This window comes from Pyricularia grisea, assembly GCF_004355905.1.
Source record: "Pyricularia grisea strain NI907 chromosome Unknown Pyricularia_grisea_NI907_Scaffold_1, whole genome shotgun sequence".
Classification (NCBI taxonomy): domain Eukaryota; kingdom Fungi; phylum Ascomycota; class Sordariomycetes; order Magnaporthales; family Pyriculariaceae; genus Pyricularia; species Pyricularia grisea.
Window position 1 is genome coordinate 5,641,102 of NW_022156716.1, and position 19,765 is coordinate 5,660,866.

The following is a 19,765-nucleotide window of genomic DNA, read 5'->3' on the forward strand; positions in this document are numbered from 1 at the left end:
TTTCTTTTTTTTTCGACGGAGTTGGTAGCCTTGGCTTTATATGTTTTCGCCACCTTGTTGTAGGCGGTAATAGCTTGAATTATTTTTTCAGACTTGGCTTTTATTCTTTTTTTATTTCTTGTATACGTCTCCTCCTCTCGCACAATCGTTTGGTTCACAATGTATATAGAGCTGCAAAACAGAGTCTACGTTCGAGGGGGCAGCGGGATGACGTATCTCATACCTTGAACCTAGAGCCTAGAGATTTTAATCAAATTCGCCACGATTTTACGATGGACGTTTTTCATACACCCTTGGTGCTGTTGGAATTCTAGTTCCAGAACTCTAGTATGTTATTGACAAAGTACTTATTCTGGCTTATGAAACAAGCTATGCACTCACCTTTCAACACGAGCACACATGCATACACGAGGCTGGAGGCTTACGGAAAGTGATGAGATGGGCACGAGGTAGCTGAGTACGCTGCAGGTACGCTGCAGGTACGCAAATGTTATATACCTAAGGTAGGTACTTACTTCAATTGTGGACCGAGATCTCCATTGGGGAAGGGTGATACATTGGCAAACCATCGCATGGACATGGCATTGCTTTGCAAATCTATCCCACTGTGACTGTGGGGTTGTATATAGGCTCGATGTTTTGGACTTTTTGTACCGACTCCTGCTCTCTTACGACAAAAAAAAAAGCACCTTGTCACCTCCCCGTTTTCCTGGGGAGAGCAAAAACCAATATTCCTTCTTTGCGCCCCAATATCCCCGCCGTTTCCTATTCAGCGGCTGAAAAAAGAATAAAAAGTAATTCAAGGCCGATCAGTGTTGGATACAGAATAAGACGGAAGCCAACGCCATATTGTCAAAATGAAATAAAGAAATAAGAAGAAAGAGAAAGAAAAAAAAAAAAGTGCTCGCAGATACACTGGTCGAGACAAAAAAAAATTCCGTTGCCTCTCATGTTTCTGTTGAGAGCGGTCACGGGATATCATTTCGTATAAGACTTGCAATCGCTTCAAATGTGGAACGGGAAAAACTCTGCCATTTTTATTCGCTTCCGTCTTCAGAACCAGACTGCCCAGTAGTGGCGAGCTTCAGCGCCGGTGAGATACTGATGGCGATTTTTTTGTTCCCGTTGGACGGTGAATCACGCCCGGTGAGACTCCTGCTGCGACGAATAGGCCCGGCTGCTAGGCCCGTGGCCGGTTTCATCGTCGCCGAACCGCTGTTCCGCCGTTTATTCGTTTGCATGAGCTTGTCGATCTCGTCCTCTTCGTCCTCCTCACGTCGGCGTTTTTCTGAAAGACGTTCGGGTGGTGGCCCGACACTGCTGGTCGGTGTCCAAACGGCACCCTCGCTATCGTCTTCCGAAACCACAGCTTTGGCTTCATCAACCTCGACCGAGGGCGTTGGTTTCACCTCCGTGTCCCCGTTCTCGTCCACGTCGTCATCAGATGCATAGTCAACTAGCGGCTTGGGACCGACGGCACCGTTTCCTGACGCCTGAAGAGGTGGACCGACCCTTGTCTGCAGCTCTTCTTCCTCGTCTGATCCGTTCCAAAACGCCTCCTCGTCCGGGTCCACAGCCAAGTGTTCCATCATGCCCCTTGTGTTGGCCGGGTTTGGCCGGGGCACCAACACACTCTCCTCAGAATCATAAAAGTAGCCATCTATAGTAGCAGAGTAGTTGCCCTGAGGCTTATCGTACATGTCAAGTATATCTCTAAACAGCGACAAAGATGTGAGAAACTGCACTTTCTCTCGGTGCGTCTCCACAAGGTGCCTGGCCAAGTCCTTAATCGACTCCTGGTGTATGAATGCAAAGACGTCAAGACAGGCAGATCCTAACAGGTTGTCTCTGGGAAGAACTCCTATCAGGACGTCCAGGATCGGGCCAAGAACCTGCTTTTCAGCAATCTGACGAATCCAAAATTCATCCTTCAGCGCAATCAGCTGACGGAAGAACCTTATGGCGACTGGATACTCTGTTAGCGCTTGCTGTGGTACTTTGGTCCGTTTGCTCTCAACCAGACGTCACGTCACTTACCAAGTTGCACATGCTTCTGGTCGCATGCAAGCAGTTGCAGGAAGCGCTGTGAAATGTTGTTCTGTAGTATAAAGAGCTTACAGCGATGCATGTGTTGACGTATGTAAAAGCAGAGGATGTCGTTCAAGTAGTTGAAAACGCCATCATCTGCCACGGAGAACTTGAGAACGGTTTTCCCCTCGAGCTCGAGGAGTGGTCTGAACAACCTGGCCGCAGAATGGTCGTAAAAGTGTTGCAGGAAGCCATCCTGCTCAGGGTCTGGTCCCTGGGGTCGTCTAGGCAGTGGTTCGCCATTCGGCTTGCTGGCATCTGGTGGCATTGGAGGGGGGTTGGGGTCGAGAAGCACTTTGAGAGCATCCGAGATCTGTGATTTGATCCCCAAGTCCACCTCGGCCAGTAGCAGATCGATGAGGGCATCTGTAAGGGGCGGCTGGTTCTCGCGGATCTGGCGATAAATTGTCTGCCGCACCATCTGGGGATCGTGGTCAATCATCGAAACCAGAATGTCGGTAGCACCGACTCGAGCGGTAACGTCTGGTTGCCGTAGTCCAAAGTTGATGACGTGCAGGAGACCGTGCGTGAGGAAACTATTATACAACACTTGCCGAATCGGCGGCTGTAGGTTCTTGGCGATGGCGCAGCACTGTTGTATGTACTGGAGAGCCTCCTTTTGTCGAATAGGTTCGACGCTCGGATCCGTGAATTTTCCAAACAGCTCCATCAAAAGCTCGGGATCTTGACCGAGATGGTTGACTATGTCAACCTGGTTGAAGAATATCAGCGAGTTGAGTACGGAGAACGTCGGGTCATCCAAAATCCGAGCCAGCACCACATCCTTTAGGTATTGTAATCGGTGGGTCTGGTGGACTTTTCTTGATATGGCCGGATCTTGCAGCTTGACAACCTCGATATACCGGCTCCGATGCTTGAGCCATTGCCGGTGGTTTGCCTTGTGGCTGGGAAAGTCGGGATCGTATTCCAGCGCGCCGACCACCCCTTCTATGCACTCGTCCGAGACAGCATGCTCGATTATACCACTGTCATTAAGCAGCAGTATCGTCTTCATGATGTTGCAGAGACGGTGGAGATCGTCCAAGCTTTCAAGGTCCTCCGCCATTTCCACGAGTGGTATTAGTCGGCCGATGTAGTCCTCACTCATGATGCACTTGGTGAGCGCTTCCCGGCCAGTATTACTGCTTGCCATCATCCGCATACTGTGCTCAAGCTCCGGCAAAGACGCCAGCTCCGGCGGGGGCAATGAAGGCCCAGCATCGAGTGCGAGGTCATCCGAAAGACTGTCATCTGTGTGGTGGGTGGTAGGTTCGTTACTTTAGCATCATTTCCTTTCTTGGTTTGACGCCAACATGCCAAGCTTACCATGTGCCATTTGTCCACGGAAAGACGACTGGACCCCGCTCACAAACTTCCTAAATAGTCCCAAAGTCGTGTCAGTGATAAATTCTGCCGAAGACACTAGAACCTTTTGGGCCTCTCCCTGCTCTGCCTCTGGGATTATGGGACGGAATCGCACCATATCAATCTACAGCCCTCGGCTTCCTGAAAACTCAGAGCCATATCCACACCATTGGTTGGTTCCGTCCATACTAGGAGTGTGTCTATGTGGAGCACACCAGTCAGTAAATTACTTGCTGTCATGGGATAATCAGACGAAGTACATGCCTTGCTGCTGCTGGAAACCGTCCTCTTTGCATATTCGAACATCGAGCAGCACCCGGTCAGGATGATCCTCTGACTCGACAATGACTCTAGGTTCTCTCGGGGTATCTTCGTCGGGGGAATCGGATATCTATGGCAGAGCAGTCCGACACTTGTTAGCCAAGATAGGCGAGGCAAACATACTTGCACGGCGGCGGATCATGGGATTTGGGCAGCAGCGCAAGCGGAAATGCAGCGCGCATACAGCTCCCTTTCCAGGTGCCAGGCGACCAGACGTACAGGAATATATGCTGCCGTGCAGAATCCCGTTCCACGGTCATACCACTCGTTATTGCGCAATTCGTAGACTTTGACGCGCCGCTTATCGGTCGGCTGCGGAGGTAAAGGTTGTGTCATTGTCAACACCGGCGCGCGCCTGCCGTAGGCGACGACTCCGGAATGATGCGCAATCTGGTTCGCAAGGTCTAGGTGCTGCTGTAGAGACAGTTGGCCGTTCGCTAGACCGGGCAAGGAGGATGTCGCCACTTTTCACGGGGCCCGGCAAGGCGCGCGCGCCGCGCAAAATAACACGAAATCTGGCCGGGGAAAATTCGCCTTCGGTGCGAGCGACTGAATCGACACAAGACTACCTTGAAGTCCTTCGCGTTTGTAGCGATAAGGGTATAGGATAAGTGTTCAAATTAATTCATTCAAGTCTTGGACAGACGCGTGTGTTTCGCACTAGGTCGAAGTTTGATGGGCAATGAGCGCCTCGGTCGCCCGATCGATCTGGCTTGACAAGCTCAGTTTTGTCGAGGGGTGACTTGGTCGTCGTTCGAGGGAGAACACAAGGTCAAGCGAGCGCTTGTGGATGCAAAAGAAATGTACGGCTGTGCGAACTTTTTTTTTTTTTTGTTTTGTTTCTTCCCTCGGGCGCTCTCAATGTCGCCTGCCTGGCAGATCAGCGAAATGCAGGAGGGAGGAGCAATCCAGCGATCACGACAAAGTCATCGAGACAGGCCGGTAGTAATCCGTAATTGCGCGTATATTAAGACTTGTTTGGACGGCGGTCGGATGCGATGGTCAAAAAATGCTTGTTCATCCAGTTCAGCCGGTCGGGTTGGGTGCAGGATTCGATGCTGGGGTCCGGCCGGTGAAGACTCTGGAGTGTCAAAGTCTCGCGATAGGCTGCTGCAGGCTTGGGCCGCGGGCGGGATGGCAGTTCTGTGGGAAAAGTGGGCCCTACTCCAAAGTCCCGCTCCCCTACCACGTAACAGACTGAGAGTCGCGCGCGTGTGTGATGGGCAGATAGGATATGGCCCGGTCCCTGGAGGCAAAAGAATTCAATCGGTAGTGGCCTGTGCGCTCGCGCAAACCGGTACCACTTTCCAATTGATTTGTTGATTGATAAACTCTCCACGACTTTTACCCACTTAATCTGCAGATGACAGCATACCACGTGATGACCCTTACTCTGTACTATATTCATTTCGTCTTATTACTTTAAACTCTTGACGATAGTCTTAAAATATCCAATGTGACTGAAGCACTAGCAAGAAGCTCTAGCCAGAAGCTACACTTCGTCTCCCTCCTCGACATCATAATTATTAGAACTATAACAATGTTATAAAATCTGTCTTCCGTACATGTCGCAATGATATCTGTCAATTTTTTTAATTGGTTTCTTTTTCAAGCAAGCACAAGGTCCAAATATGACCTGACAAAGCGAATGCCATTTATTCTAGGCACATGCGCAATCTCGTCGGATTCATTGCCCATATACTTACCTACGTATCTACCCGACATCTAAAGTCATAACCCGGAACATATGACAGTAAATCCCCATCTGCTATAGTTTGAAATACGAAGAGATATCACAAACGTCAATCGGACCAATTGAGTCAACAAAATCCTTTGCACGACTGCAATAGACCATCCGACAATTTTTTTTTTTTTTTTCGGGGTTCCTACCAGACCATGATCCGAGTTTGCATGACCATGTTATCTTGCATTCACATTACCTGAGCTTATCATAACAAATTGACTAGAGTGCAAAAAGACACTAGTTACCGTCACATAGATGTTGGGATACGCTACACCGCTCCCAGGATTTAGCGATGCTAAATATATTCTGGCCCTTGATCCCTGCCAAGGACTGCACGGCATACACGGGCTCGCTCGTAGGACGGGCTGTTAGGCAAGCATAACTGACCATCGACGACGACTCGAGAAATTTGCCAACAGCCTTCCTAAGGATTCTCAAGGCACCTATCCAATTGGCCAAGAAGAACTTTTTGAACGTAGGTAGGTAATTAAGGTAGACAGGTAATTCCTTAAGTACCAAACACAATGGTAGATTGGCTCGGGTATTAAGCTATTCCAAGAAAATTTCGTCTTGAGATTCAGATCTTGGCTAGAAAAATGGGTAAAACATGGCAAGAAGGTAGGTAGGTACGGAGTAGACTACTGATTGCGGCTGCTTGGAAACAGACAGGCTCTCGGCCCGGTAACCCATGCATCTTGGTCAGGCTGTCTGCCTAAGGTACTTCGTACATTATTACTACGTACTTTGTAGGTAAGGTATCTACATAAGGTAAGGTAGGTAGGTATGTAAAGTTCTCACTGATGCGATGATACCTAGACTTGTAGACCCACACGATACGAGATGCCCGATGCCCCCTCCCTGCTGCGGCACTGCGGCGACCGTGACAACGAGGCAGAAAGTCGGGTGCAGGAAGCTGCATGTTACGGTCCTGACTTGGGTCTGCATGCCGCTTGCTGGATATGTCCCCGGTTGGTTTTTCAGCTCGGCCAACAAAGGAAGGGGAGTAGATTTTATCTACCCACCCATTTGACACATAGACGTCTGTTGTTCACTCCAACTATTCCATTCGCGTCTTCCTTTTTTTCAGCTTCAATCTTTGAAAACACGCAGCGAATATCCAGCTGGCCCTTGGCTATTGGGTATTGCTGGCCAAAATTAGAATCTGAACCCTGCATGTTGGCGCGCAATCCTGTGCGGATCCATTGCTCCGCTGCAGCCGGATCTTGGTAGTAAGAACTAAACTCTGTACTGCAGGTCTCAGTCGCTACAGACAGCTTCGGTAGCAATTCTTCTTATCGACCTTGCCATATTAGCAGTCTCGTAGGGACGGGAGCTACCTTAGCTAGGTATCTACTCTAAGTAGAGATAGATGTCAATGTCAACTACAGATGATTGAAGGTGTGGTCGGACTGGATAAATTCGTTGGTGACAATGTAAACAAAACAATGGAACGCAAAACATAAAGCAAGCAAGCATCTTTGCTGTCGCAAATCGGAATTGAAATTTTTCGTCCCAAACTCCCGTGTCCTCCCCTTGCCTTGGTTTGCGTGGTTAATTGATCTCAGTGGCGGCCGCTAGTCTATTCTGGACTTAGACTCAAAATAAAAGCTGGGTACCCTGGGCTGAATTGACGCAGCCTGTCCAGGGTAAGCAGGGGCCACGACGCAACGACGATGATAATCCCAGCCAACCAACAACGAACCCAGCAAGCAGAGATATTGTGATAATGGCTTCTATCAGCACTGCTATCTTTTCGTTGGGTCTCTTTGGTCGGCGAATGATTGTTTTTTTATCGTAGCAGTCATGCAAGCAGACAGGCCAGTGAAACCATCACGTTTTGTTTTGGGAAAGGGTATAGCTCCACCACCCGGGGCAGGCTGTAATCACTGTATGTATGTACATCTAATTAGTATGGGCGGGGGGTTTTTTTTTTTGTATTTATGTGCATCATACTGCCCTCGCTCGAACTTCTTCTAAAATACATTTTTTGAATCCATCTCGATTTGCTCTCTGCAACATCGGGCCACGGTTTTTAGGTCTCAAGCTTGAATTTGTGTGACGACCATCACCGGATTGCATCGGCATACCCCCCCCCCCAACGGACCCAACCATAGGCGGGTCTCCTTCCTATTCAGCATCTTTGCCTTGCCCGCAATACCACCTGGGCAATCTATCAAGAATTATCTGCACAGCTCGGGGATTCAATCAACATCCCCTACCAATCGGTACCATCCAGCCCAAGTCAGCGGAGGTTGGAAGTGTCAAAAGATCAACCATTTCAGTCAGCTGGCCTGGCCCAGCTCGAGACTCTTTGAAACATTAAAAGGGAAACAACAATCCAATTAAAAACCATACTATAACCGAAGTCAAAAGCCGATGACAGTCTCTGTCAAGTTCTAGGGCTAGCTTCTTCTTCCTACCAGTTCCAGTTTTTACTGCTTTACATCAACTGTTATTCACAACAATCTATATTTTGGTACCTTTGATCCTCCTGAGGGGTTTGCTTGCACGGAAACCTAATAACGCTATACAAGATCGATTGGACGAGAAAAGATCTTAACAATCGCCACACCGTATCAAAGCGATCGATCGCCGTCTCTTTGTACCGGAAAAAACGGTTGCATTCTTGAGCTCGCCTGTCCTGCACTTTTGGATACGGGCTTGGCTCGACTCTTTTCCCTTATCACCCTGGCCCTGGAAGCGGCCCCTGACATTCCGGTTTACCACGTAGCATCGCAAAAGCTCGGCACCCTCACCGTGGAGCTATTCAACCTCCCACCCTCCTCCCAAATTGGGCCGTCCCCGCACCTGTCAGCCCGCTTGCCCGCATATCCAAAGTGGTATATAAATATTACAGCACCCACCACGCCATTCGTTCGGGAACCCTTATTGGGATTGATTTTGCTGCAGTCCGTTTCCCACTCCTCTGTCGAAACCAACATCGACCTTGCGCCCCCGTTGCGCCTTGGCGGCCAGACACGAACATGTCCGTATTCGGTCGGTTCAAGAAAGGCCGCCAGGCAGCCAAGGAACACAAGGCCGGGTTAGCCGAGAAGCAAAAGGCCGAGGAGCAAAAGCCGGCCTATCGTCACGTTCCAACCCATGCGGCTGTTGACGCCCTGGCCGGGGCACCCTCGAGTTGGAGAGATGACGACCGCGTCCGCATCGTCGAGGAGAACCGCAGGCGGAGCGCCATGACGGCGAGCGGCATGCTTCACGACACCCCAGTACACGCCCTGGGGCAAAACCCGGTGCACTCGGGAATGACACGGACAAGCAGCACTCTGTCGCACGTCTCTTATCCATCCGTCTATGCCAACCCCGTTGTGCGCCTGCCGAGGGCTCACAGTTATAACGGGAGCATTCATCCTCCATGGGGCGATCGCAGCGGTGAGGTAGTCTACTCGCCTCAAGCAGACGACTATTTCAACCCAGGTGGAAATCTGCCAGGTGCATATGCTGGCAAAGGAAAGGCCATCGAGAGAGTCATGGCAGGCAGCTCAGGTCGGGGCAGCCGAACTAACAGCAAAGGTTTATCTTCACATCCCGTTAAACACAGCCTTGTGCGGCGTCAGAGTCTGGCGTATTGACATGCCCCCAACAGCCCCCTCAGTCGTTGGCAGCTCCAGCGACTCCACAAGTTCAGACGAACTTGAGATGAAAGCCACTCGCCGTCGTCAAGCCGCATCCGAATCGCTTTCAACTGGAAACAACCGCAGCAGTCTTACACCAAACACGAGAGAGACAGACTCCACCGCTAGCCTACCCCAGAAGTCGGAGCCACAGCATGCACATCGACTACACCCAAGCAAGACCCGAAAACAGGTGGACTCCTCAGCAAATACTAGAGATCGGTATTACCCGCCCAGCGCGAGCCAACGCTTTCGACCAAGCGTCCACAGATCGTCAAGCTCATCCACATCGACTATTCCCAACATCCCACCTGTGCCTTCATTGCCGCCAATGAGCCTAGCAACACCACCAGTATCTCATTCCGCTGCTTCCTCATCGTCCGGCCGGGCATCATCAACCTCTTCAGTTGCGACATATACTGGCCCAAGCAGACCATCTGTGAGAACAGATGGCGATATAGATTTTTTAACACCAACCACCCCCGTCAACCCCAATATCCTCGGTCCTGCGTCACCAGCGATCCCTCGCCCCTCATCAAAAGCCTCGGAGTTTGATTTTAATTTTTCCACCACATATACAAGCTCGGATTCTGAATCATCCCCAAAGCCAAGACTATTCTCATTATCATCGACGAGGACATCGGAGGCGACACCAAGCCCCACAGCTAAATCTGGCTCACAGCAAAGGACTACGACCGAATACCTTGCTTACAAACCGCCAAGCCCCACAACTACGTCGGGTTCACAGCAACGAAGTACGACTGAGTATCTTGCTTACAAACCGCCCAGTGTCAGTCGCTTTGATTTTGAGCAGGATATGGAGCCATCGGGTCTTGCCTACAACCGCGGCAAAGAAGTGACCAACGCGAGCCCCACTCCGAGGGTTCTCCCGGTAGAATTCGATGAGGCAGCCTTTTCTCGGCTACCTCTAGAGGTGCCTGCTCCGAAACCTCAACCACCGCCCTTGGCGCCGCAAAAGGTCGGGAAGGGCAAATTGACAAAGACGCCGCAGGCTGCGAAGCCTCCCAAAAACTCTCGGAGGTGGTCCTTTAGCAAGTCCGGGTCACCTGCAGCTTGACAGCCTCAGTTTATTTCTTTCGATGTCCATATACAAACTTGTTTATATCTGATATCTGTATTGGTGGATTCTTTGCGGATTTGCCTAATCTGATTAGACGACAGGGAAATACATAGGATATTTGTGTCTATTTCTTTCGATAGGTTCTGATCGGGGCATTTTGTGCAGGTGACGCTACTCGTGCCGCATGTTCTCCTTTGACAGCAGACACTATGGCGTTAAAATAGCTGGCTGGTTTTTGTAAGAAGAATATGGAAACACAGGATATTGATTGCCCTGATTCACATAGGGGAGCTAGATACCTAGTTGCATGAAAACAAAAAGGGCTGTTTTCATCATCACTTGGAAAAGTTGCACCTTGTAAAATTTCAATGTCTTTTGTTTCTTGTCCGCAATTGATTAGCTGCACTGCAGTCGGTCCTAGGAAGAAGGACAAGAAATGAAAGAAGAGACTACATGAAAAGTTTTTTTTTTTCTTTTCTTTTCTTTCTTTACACTTTCACCTGTGTACACGTACTTGTACTTGTACTTGTACGTCCATTACGAAACCTCCTAATTATCTCTACAACAGTCGCAAACCCCACCTGTTTTGAGCCCCCAAAGCCCCCCCACACTACGGCAAACGCCCGGTCGAGCGCCCAAGGCGCCATAACCGCCTGCAGGGGTCCGCCAACAACCGATGGACAGGGATCGCCAAATGTTTCATGGCGACCCGCTCAGTTAATTGGTCAATCAGAGCACGGGGGGGAGGACCGCACTTAAACCTACAGCTGTCACTCACATCATTCAACTCCATTCCATCACCGAGTCATCAGTCTTTGTGCCACGGAGTCGACCCCTTCATCTATTTGGGCTATCGTCCCAGGAATAACCTGTCTCACCCGAAAGACAATGTGGAAGCTACCACAAGAGCATTTAGGCCTTTCATAGCAAGGTGGAGAGCACACGCGCCGTACTCTTTCCATCCCCTCTCTCACTTTCGACAAGCTTACGATACCTGAAAACCACACTCGGCAAACAACATGTCCACCCACGACAGCCTCTGCGAGAGGTTTCTTTGGCCAGCCGTCGACGCAGTGAGACATGCGCCGTCTCATATGATCCTGCTTGGCATGCTGGTGCTCCTCATTCCTGGCTTCGTCACTCTCTACTTGGTCCTACACCTCGTTGCGCCCAAACCACGAGCTCCCTTGCCGTCCGAGAAGACGTATCTCACATCGAGCCCCAATGGTGGAGGCAAAAAGACGGCTCAGCTACCGTGCTGGTATGACCGCTGGCTCGCCGAGCAGCGACGGCAGCGCCAGGCCAATCAAGACGCACCGGACCTCGGCCTCATCGAGCCCGCAGAGGTGGCCATGAGCGTCGTGGTGCCGGCCTACAACGAGGAGGCCCGTATACTCCCCACGCTCGAGGAGATGGTCGAATACCTCGACGCGCGCTTCGGTCGCGACCCGCCGGCCAACCCGACGCAAACCGCGCTCCTCAGCCCCACCACGCCCAAGCGGCTGGCGTTTAAGATGCACCAGGCCGTGCCGGAGCCCCTGACAGGCTACGAGATCATCATCGTCAACGACGGCAGTACCGACCGCACCGTCCAGGTTGCGCTCGACTTTGCCCGCGACCGCGGGCTGCACGATATCGTCCGCGTCGTCACCCTCGCCAAGAACCGCGGCAAGGGCGGCGGCGTCACGCACGGCTTCCGCCACGCCCGCGGCGAGTACGTCGTCTTTGCCGACGCAGATGGCGCCTCCAAGTTTAGCGACCTGGGCAAGCTGGTCGAGGGCTGCGAGGATGTGGTGGACGGTTCGAACCGCGGTGTTGCTATTGGTAGCAGGGGCCACTTGGTCGGCAGCGAGGCCGTAGTTAAGGTATGTTTTCTTTGGTTTGGGAAGCTGGCTGTTTTCTATATATATATCTCCCTCCCTCCCCAATGTTGCCAAAGTACTCTGAAGACGCGACTTACATATCTTGTTATCACACACAGCGCTCGGCTCTTCGTAACTTCCTCATGAAGTCATTTCACTTTGTGCTCATGATCTTGACCCCGCCAGCAACCTCGCGCATTCGAGACACCCAGTGCGGCTTCAAGCTATTCAGCCGCGCCGCTCTCCCCCACATAATCCCGTACATGCACTCTGAGGGTTGGATCTTTGACATTGAGATGCTCATGCTGGCCGAGTCGGCCCCGGCAACTCCCGTGCTCGCCGCGGACGGCAGCGTCATCGGCATGAGCCCCGGAATCAAGGTGGTCGAGGTGCCCATCGACTGGCACGAGGTAGAGGGCTCCAAGATGAACCTGATCCACGACAGTATCAAGATGGCCATCGGTTTGGCGGTGCTGAGAGCAAGCTGGATGATGGGTGTTTACAGGCGTCGTCTTACATAGGTACACCGGGATCATGAGTGCAATTTGAGGGGGTTTTTTTTTTATTTAAAGGTGCGGGATATTATCTCGTTCTTCTTGATGCTGGAAGGGTATCTAGCCATTTAAAACACAAAAAGGGGATACATGGGAGAGGACATTGCATGGTTTGCTCAATTATGGAGGTATAGAGGCGTTAAAAGAGATACCACACACTGTTCACTGCTACTATTACATATATACGTGGGTGACATGTCTTAATATTTTGATCCTGGCTGACATCGGGCTATCTAAAACGGGTTCATGAAGAAAAGAATCGGTCGAATGGGGGTCATGCTTTCTACGCCAGAACTGAAATCGGAATGGGAATGCCAGATGAAGAGGAAATGCGAAGGAGAGGTTAATGGAACTGCTTTTCCCATTCTGCGTATCCATCGAGCATCTGCTTCGTGATTTGTTTCCTCTGTCCAGCAATGGCTGCCTCAAAATCGGCCATGGATATAGCGCCTTCGGAGCCCGGTTCATCCAAAGAACGTCTCATGGCCAGCTTGCCCGCCGACTGGCAGGTACCTGCAACCTCGGCACCGGAATTGCCCTCGGTGAGCTGGGCCAGGCGGGCAAAGTCCACATCGGGAGCGAGGTGGCAGCCGGCCGAGTTCTTGCGCAGGATGGCCTCCCGGGCGGCGGTGTCGGGCGGTGGCACGTATATGATCTCATCGAAGCGGCCGGGTCGCATGATGGCCGGGTCGAGGGCGTGCGGGCGGTTTGTGGCCGCAAGCACAAAGACGCCGCGCAGATCCTCGAAGCCGTCCATCTCGTTCAGGAGGGTCGTGAGCACGTTGAGTCCTCCCTGGCTGGCAGCGCCGCCGCCGTCGCCACCAAACCCCTTGCGCGACCCGGCGATGGAGTCTATCTCGTCAAAGAAGATCATGCTGGGAGCTGCGGCCCTGGCGCGGCTGAACAGGTCGCGGATCTGGCGTTCCGATTCGCCGACGTACATGTTGAGCAGCTCGGCGCCCTTGACGGCAAAAAAGTTAAGTCCGGACTCGGTGGCCATTGCCTGTGCCGTCATGGTCTTTGAGCAACCGGGCGGCCCATAAAGCAGGAACCCCTTGGGAGGGACACGGATGAACTTTTGTATCTCTTCCTTGGGTCTGGTGATGAAGTGGACTGCCAGGCGCAGGTCTCGCTTAACGCTCTCCTGGCCGCTTATGTCGTCCCAGTGCACTGGCGGAGGCTTCAGGTTGACGTCTTGCATCGCTGTCGGGCGGATTTCAAGGAGGGCTGCCTCGAGTGACTCGGTATAAAATGCCGTATCTGCTGGTGGCTTTGGTCTAGCATCGGGTTCCGTTCCGACAGCTTCAGGGTGCGTGTGATGAAGCTTTGCGGACACGAGATAATCTATAGTCGAGAGGAGCTTCTGAAGATCCAGGCCGTTGTATGCGTGCGTCCGATCACTCAAATCACATATGATCCGTTCCCTAACGTCTGGATGAAAGGGTGGGTTGAGACTTGAAATGACGGCCGTACGCCGTGACATGTCCATCGGCGGCAAGAGAATGGCTCGCTGAAGCCGGTAGGGACGCCGGAGCTTCTCCGGGACCACAGTGATGTAATCCCGGCATGCTGCGAGGACAATCACTTTTGGAGGCTTCTCCTTGTCACAGATGGCTTGTCTGACTGAGACGAGACCTTCGACAAGCGCATTGATGACAGTGCTCCGGTTGGCCCGCTCCTTATCAATGAGCTCGTCTAAATCGTCTATAAGCACGATACTTCGCGCATGTCCGGTGACGGTCTGGAACACATCCTGAATGTCCTTGCTCTTGTCGGATGCCTTGACACGGTGGACCGAGCCCCATTTTGTCCTGGCTACGTGGTCCAGAAGCATTGTCTTTCCAGTACCACTGCCGCCGTGGAGGACGAGGCCGTGCCATCCCATTTTGGATTCCCGATCTGAGCTTGACACTAACAGGAAGTCATTGAGCTTCTTGACCTGCTCCTCCAACCCAGGGATCTGGGGAATTTGAAGATCTGAAGGCTGATCATCATTTGTACCCTCATTGCCGTCCACGCTTGTGGCAATGATGATCTCTGCAAGCCCTGGCTTGATACGGCAGTTGTTGGTTTCCGAGCCATTCACTGAACGGACTCTAAAGGTTCTTTTGTCTCTCGCAAAAACAAGGTCTTTGAGAACTATTCCAGGGAAAACATAGTCAAGGATATCTGGTGAAAGGATAATTGTGCTCACTGTCAGTCTGTCGTCGCCAAGTTTGCAGAGTAAGCCATACGTTCCACCTCATTCTTGAATTCCCCTCCGTCCTGTTATTCTTTCAATGACCTACCAATTTCTGCTTTCAGCATTGCCAACCAGGCCTGCATCCATACCTCTTGGATCGGGGCTGTAGATTCGCTCTCGGTGATATCATCAAATACAATCTCCCTGGCATCTTCAGACGGTGTGTCGGCCACTACGATCCGATACTGGTCGGTCAAGTTCAGGTCGCCTGCCTCGCGGAAAGGCAGGCTAACTTTGGCTACCCCTCGACCCAGATTCGGATCAGGTGTGAGCCATAGTATAGCCTCTCTCCTCTGAGAACTGCCAGTAGCATCCGGGTCAACCCGTTCGATGTAGCAAGCTTTGCCGTTGTCCACAGTCCCCGTAAGTTCGATCAGTGAATCTTTTCTGATCTGAATGCGAGATGCACCCTTTAAGGGTTCAGGAGTCTTGCCGCCAGCCACTGTGGGCCGAAGCTTGACCTCAATAGACTTTTTGATGGCCATGGTGATATACTGAGTGAGCTAGGATGGCACAAGACCCTGTAGGCCGTAAATTCTGCCAAGCCAGCCGACCAAAGACCGGGTGTGCCACCACCGAATATTTGTGGCTTTGAGGCTTCTCAGCCAGACAGGGCCTCTATATTCAGGTCTCGTGTACTCCCAAAGGCAGTAAGTATACTCCCTCTTGAATTATTTGTGTAGTACAAATATCCGAACCAAAACTCAAACAGAAAAAAGAGAGAAAAAATTGGTTGAAATTAACTGGGTACCTTAGCTCAGGCAAGGTGCTCAATGGACGAGCGTATCGGGCAGAGAAAATATACTTGAGGTAGGTGGGGGTTTGCCTGCTTCGTTAGCTACAGGCCTTGCTACATTTGATGCTTGGTACCTTCCTTGTACGCTGCCATCCATATTTTATGGAGCCGACAGGCGGGGCACCCAGTTAAAACTTAGGCCCAGTCAATGCCTGCCTGCCTGCTTAACGCGTTTCGAAAGCTAATGGCGCGCCAATCTTTTATTTTTCATTTTCTTTTTTTTTTTTTTTTTTTTTCACGACGACCGACCCCATTCTCCAGCAACCATCATTCACAGCTTTAATGCTTCTCGTTTTTGCCCCCGTCAAACCGCCCATATGGTGTTGGGCCGGCTGAAGCTACCTCCGACTATTGCGCGGAGGTTGTTATCCTTTCGCCCCTATAGCACAAGCACAGATCCGAGCCCAGTAGTTGCTGCCTCCAACTCGTCGCAAGGAGATCTCAAACGAGGGTCGCCTCTAACCGAAGCCATCGACGAAGAATGGAGACAGCTCCTCAAGGATCTTAGAACAAACCAGGCTCTCACAAAAGACAATGAGCCGGTACCTCTCCCGTCGGAGCCGCAGTCGCCATGGTTGCTCCAGCTAACAGGCACATCCGCCAACCTCCAACCGTCCGACTTTTACCGCCTGGCACCGCAGTCCAACCATGTGCATTACTGGACCACGCAGGGCAGCCTGGCGGTTGTGACACAGGCCCGTCACCCAAGTACACAGGAGAGCGTCGACCACTACCGGCTCTACTTTGAGTCAGAGGCCGGCGCCTTGCGCTACCGCGACGAGGCCCTTCGCCTCCACAAACTATCCCAGGAGCATAAAACCTTGCTCGCCCATCCGCCCTTGCCACGAAAACAGGCAAGAAAGAAAGCCAAAGCCAAAAAGAAGAGGGCATCGAAGCTCGCGCAGGCTGCTATCGACTCGCTGGACTCGATGACAGAGCCAGACAACGGTAGCTCAGAGGCCGATGGAAGCACGCAAGCATCCAGTGGACAGCAGTCAGCCCCGGCCTTGACATGGGGAGCTCTCAGGCAGCAAACGGGACCGCCAAAGCCAGCGGCACAGCGAGCTTCACGTCAAAAAGATCTCGCCGCTGAAACCCGTTCCTTTTCGCTTGCTCCTGCCGACATCGAGCTCGATCTGCGGGGCCCCTTCCGGCCTGACCCGGAAGATAAACCTCCTTGCATTGAACGCGTGGCTCAGGTCCTGTTCGTCATCTCGGGCGGCAGCGGCAACGGCTTCTCGAGGTCCGCCTTCGGTCGCCTGATAGCCGCCGACGGCGAGCGTCGAAACCTGCGCTGGCGGCTGCGCGGTGGCGCCTCAGTCCTGCCGGTCCGCATAGACATGTCCCCTACCGCTCGGGCGGCCAGGAAGGAGTCTGGGGTCGACAACTCCGGCGACATACTGCGCCAGGCGCTCGAGCTGGCGCAAGCTGTCGAGGCCAGCAACGAGACAGACAACGACGTGCCCTATATGCGTTACGTTTTATCGTTTCAGGATAGCGCCGAGGCCAAACGCTTTGCGAGGGAGTGGCACACGAGGAAACTTGTCTTCAACGAAGGAGAATTGGTCTATTTTGTAAAAGCTACAGCTCTCTGGTAGACACATTCTTTGTGTTTGGCAACCGGATCGCCTACGCTTTTGACGAAGTGTTACCATTGCGAGGATCACTGCGAACTTGTCATGTCCCAGCGGGAGTCCGATAACTCATAGCAAAAGGAGTCATGTTGGAGATTATAATAAGTTAACCACAAGTTAGAAGAGACAGAGAGACAAAAGAAGATTTCTATAGTAATCAATCAAAGGCAATGTAATACTAGCAAAGAACTATCAAGTCAACCCAAACTCCGCGGCCAAATATTTGCAACAATCTTTACCAGTCACCCCAACCTAGCTTCTCCTTGCACTCACGGCAAAGACGAAACACGAGCGCCAGAGGACTCGGCCCATCCACAAATGCTCGCACTCAGCCAGATTGCGTACTATCATATGACGCCAATGAGTAAAGGCGCTCGTGGAACCGGCAAAGAGGAAATAAAAGAGTCGACACTGCATATATGCTGTAGAAAGAAAATGCGCCAGCTCTGCCTCTCTGGTGCACATTCGTGTATAGCTCTAGCTGGCGTGGCCAGCAGGGCCTCCCTCCCGTCCTTGTGTTTTGCTTTCGTCAAAGCATTGACTGAATATCTCAGAGAATATTCCCCACAAGGAAGCTCACCAATGGACATATGCGCCGTTTCGGCAACCGGCTGAATATGCTTGGACAAAGCTGAGTCAATATCGGAATCAAAAATCCCTCCCAAGCATTTCCTTATGAGCAAACAAAAAAGTCATCAAGAATCGTCGCAGATGCACTGCTGCATTTCTGGCCTCCCCATCCTTCCTCTAGCAGCACTTGCCGCCCATGCCGCCCGCGGAACTGCCTTGTGCGCCCGCGTTAACGTTGACGGAACCGGGGTTTTGGAAGTCTTTTTGCGTATCGATGGTGCGCTTCTTGATGTCGGATGCTAGGCTGTAGAACGCCTTGTCGATGTTGATGTTGCCCTTAGCCGAGACTTCCAGGAATGGAATGCCGAGCTCATCCGCCAATGCTTGGCCTTGCTCTGTTGATACGGCCCGCTTCTCCTCCCAGTCGCACTTGTTTCCGATCAGGATCTTGTTGACGCCCTCGCTAGCATGCTGCTCGACGTTTGCGAACCACGTGCGAATGTCTGTGGGAAAAAGTCGTAGTGGTCAGCAAAGAGAGCCCGGAATAACAGACAGCACGAGTTAAAGAACAAGGCGCGAGGCACAAGAAGTGACACTAGCCGGGTAAGAGACCGAGCTTACTGTTAAAGGACCTCTCATCGGTGACGTCGTAGACTAGCAGGATTCCCATGGCTCCGCGGTAGTATGCGGTCGTGATGGTGCGGAAGCGTTCCTGGCCGGCAGTGTCCCATATCTGCAGCTTGACCCGTTTTCCGTCGAGTTCGATTGTGCGAATCTTGAAGTCGATGCCGATCGTGGTGATGAATGATGGCGTGAAAGAGTCTTCGCTGAACCGCAGAAGGCAGCAGGATTTACCTACGCCCGAGTCGCCTATGAGAAGTAGCTTGATCTGTTTGGTTGCGGAGCATTTCCTCTGTTAGCCGAAACTCGTCACGGTGAGATATACGGGCTACACGCAGCGCCCCGTCCACTTCACGTCAAGTTACATACGAGCACATCGTAATTCCTGTTGGCCATGTTGCTGCGTTTTTGAGCAGCTTGCTCAGCTCCGCCTTCTTAAATTAATAAAACCCTCCCCCGCTTGAATCGTATGGCTCCGTATGGCTCTGTATTTGTGACTTTGTGGTGGCTCGTGGGATTGAATTTGATTTTTGGTCGTCAGAACGTCGAGGTCGATTATGGCGGAGTGGTAGGGTGTTTTTTTTTTTTTAATGGACCAGACGAACAGGCCTGGGGATGGCGAGGGGTGGCACACTCGGTTGTCGATGACTTCAGTCGAAACGGGGCAGCGCCAATAATAACCGACAAGTTAATGTACCTAACGTAGGACGTAGCAAGGTAGGTAAGTGATGCTCTGCTGTTACAGTTTTGTCGAACGAGGATGCTGTGTGACTTTGTTGCTGCTCAGACCTCGGGCTGGCAGAAATAAAGGGTCTTGTCAGTTGTCGCCTACAGATTGCTATGGCTCGGGCTTGTATGTACCTGGTATGGTTGTGAGCCTTGAGAGTAAATCGCAATGAGGTCAACCTAAACTGAAGGTAAAGGTGGAAGGCGGTGGGCGGCGCCGCTCTCTGGGCTTCCTGGGCTCGTCTAGGCTTAGATCGGCCAAATCATTGGCGGTTTGCGACACTCCCTGCGGGCAGGTAGGTACCTTGTCCAGGTAACTGGTAGGTAAGTATTGGGAGGTACATGTGGAGAAGACGCGCTAATTCAGACTAGGCAGGTCTGGTTGGTCATGTTTTCCCGGTAGATTGGGGCTCCTTCAGTCTGGCGGCCACCTACGCCAGCCAAGCCCAAGATCAAGTGACCAGGCTTTGGACTAAAGACAGGTACAAACTATATAGTTGCAACAAACTTGAATGCGATAGATACGAAT

The 19,765-nt window shown here is 51.8% G+C and overlaps 6 protein-coding genes across 6 annotated transcripts; 3 read left to right on the plus strand and 3 right to left on the minus strand.

Moving 5' to 3' along the window:
* Positions 1-584: 584 nt before the first annotated feature.
* PgNI_01731 (uncharacterized protein) lies at positions 585-4,614 on the minus strand. Its single transcript, XM_031121803.1, has 6 exons — positions 3,994-4,614; positions 3,714-3,844; positions 3,643-3,653; positions 3,415-3,543; positions 2,038-3,339; positions 585-1,966 (listed from the first exon to the last, which is right to left on the minus strand). Exons 1-6 carry the CDS (start codon positions 4,108-4,110, stop codon positions 1,038-1,040), a joined length of 2,619 nt encoding a protein of 872 aa, XP_030988041.1. The 5' UTR covers positions 4,111-4,614; the 3' UTR covers positions 585-1,037.
* A 2,900-nt stretch (positions 4,615-7,514) lies between these two features.
* Positions 7,515-10,623, plus strand: PgNI_01732 (uncharacterized protein). Its single transcript, XM_031121804.1, has 2 exons — positions 7,515-9,049; positions 9,123-10,623. The coding sequence occupies exons 1-2, from the start codon at positions 8,503-8,505 to the stop codon at positions 10,226-10,228; spliced, it is 1,653 nt and encodes a 550-aa protein (XP_030988038.1). The 5' UTR covers positions 7,515-8,502; the 3' UTR covers positions 10,229-10,623.
* A 433-nt stretch (positions 10,624-11,056) lies between these two features.
* Positions 11,057-12,815, plus strand: PgNI_01733 (uncharacterized protein). The gene is made up of 2 exons (XM_031121805.1): positions 11,057-12,096; positions 12,213-12,815. The coding sequence occupies exons 1-2, from the start codon at positions 11,251-11,253 to the stop codon at positions 12,612-12,614; spliced, it is 1,248 nt and encodes a 415-aa protein (XP_030985979.1). The 5' UTR covers positions 11,057-11,250; the 3' UTR covers positions 12,615-12,815.
* A 175-nt stretch (positions 12,816-12,990) lies between these two features.
* PgNI_01734 (uncharacterized protein) lies at positions 12,991-15,374 on the minus strand (the record flags this gene model as incomplete). Its single annotated transcript, XM_031121806.1, has 2 exons — positions 12,991-14,816; positions 14,936-15,374. 2 exons carry the CDS (start codon positions 15,372-15,374, stop codon positions 12,991-12,993), a joined length of 2,265 nt encoding a protein of 754 aa, XP_030988036.1.
* Positions 15,375-15,880: 506 nt separating this feature from the next.
* PgNI_01735 (uncharacterized protein) lies at positions 15,881-19,099 on the minus strand. The gene is made up of 3 exons (XM_031121807.1): positions 18,880-19,099; positions 18,511-18,778; positions 15,881-18,392 (listed from the first exon to the last, which is right to left on the minus strand). Exons 1-3 carry the CDS (start codon positions 18,904-18,906, stop codon positions 18,067-18,069), a joined length of 621 nt encoding a protein of 206 aa, XP_030985977.1. The 5' UTR covers positions 18,907-19,099; the 3' UTR covers positions 15,881-18,066.
* PgNI_01736 (uncharacterized protein) lies at positions 16,003-17,283 on the plus strand (the record flags this gene model as incomplete). The annotated part of the gene is made up of 1 exon (XM_031121808.1): positions 16,003-17,283. The coding sequence occupies one exon, from the start codon at positions 16,003-16,005 to the stop codon at positions 17,281-17,283; it is 1,281 nt and encodes a 426-aa protein (XP_030988034.1).
* Positions 19,100-19,765: the final 666 nt, after the last annotated feature.

What these genes read in the sequence shown, in the direction of transcription:
- PgNI_01731 (XM_031121803.1), bottom strand. Translation starts at nt 4,110, where the DNA reads ATGACACAACCTTTACCTCCGCAGCCGACCGATAAGCGGCGCGTCAAA. An exon ending in GCACGGCAGCATATATTCCT is followed by an intron (nt 3,845 to 3,993) that starts GTACGTCTGGTC and finishes GCTCTGCCATAG; the next exon opens with ATATCCGATTCCCCCGACGA. An exon ending in CCGTGGACAAATGGCACATG is followed by an intron (nt 3,340 to 3,414) that starts GTAAGCTTGGCA and finishes CCCACCACACAG; the next exon opens with ATGACAGTCTTTCGGATGAC.
- PgNI_01732 (XM_031121804.1), top strand. Translation starts at nt 8,503, where the DNA reads ATGTCCGTATTCGGTCGGTTCAAGAAAGGCCGCCAGGCAGCCAAGGAA. An exon ending in CAGCCGAACTAACAGCAAAG is followed by an intron (nt 9,050 to 9,122) that starts GTTTATCTTCAC and finishes TGCCCCCAACAG; the next exon opens with CCCCCTCAGTCGTTGGCAGC.
- PgNI_01733 (XM_031121805.1), top strand. Translation starts at nt 11,251, where the DNA reads ATGTCCACCCACGACAGCCTCTGCGAGAGGTTTCTTTGGCCAGCCGTC. An exon ending in GCAGCGAGGCCGTAGTTAAG is followed by an intron (nt 12,097 to 12,212) that starts GTATGTTTTCTT and finishes TATCACACACAG; the next exon opens with CGCTCGGCTCTTCGTAACTT.
- PgNI_01735 (XM_031121807.1), bottom strand. Translation starts at nt 18,906, where the DNA reads ATGGCCAACAGGAATTACGATGTGCTC. An exon ending in ACAGGAATTACGATGTGCTC is followed by an intron (nt 18,779 to 18,879) that starts GTATGTAACTTG and finishes GCAACCAAACAG; the next exon opens with ATCAAGCTACTTCTCATAGG. An exon ending in CGATGAGAGGTCCTTTAACA is followed by an intron (nt 18,393 to 18,510) that starts GTAAGCTCGGTC and finishes TTTTTCCCACAG; the next exon opens with ACATTCGCACGTGGTTCGCA.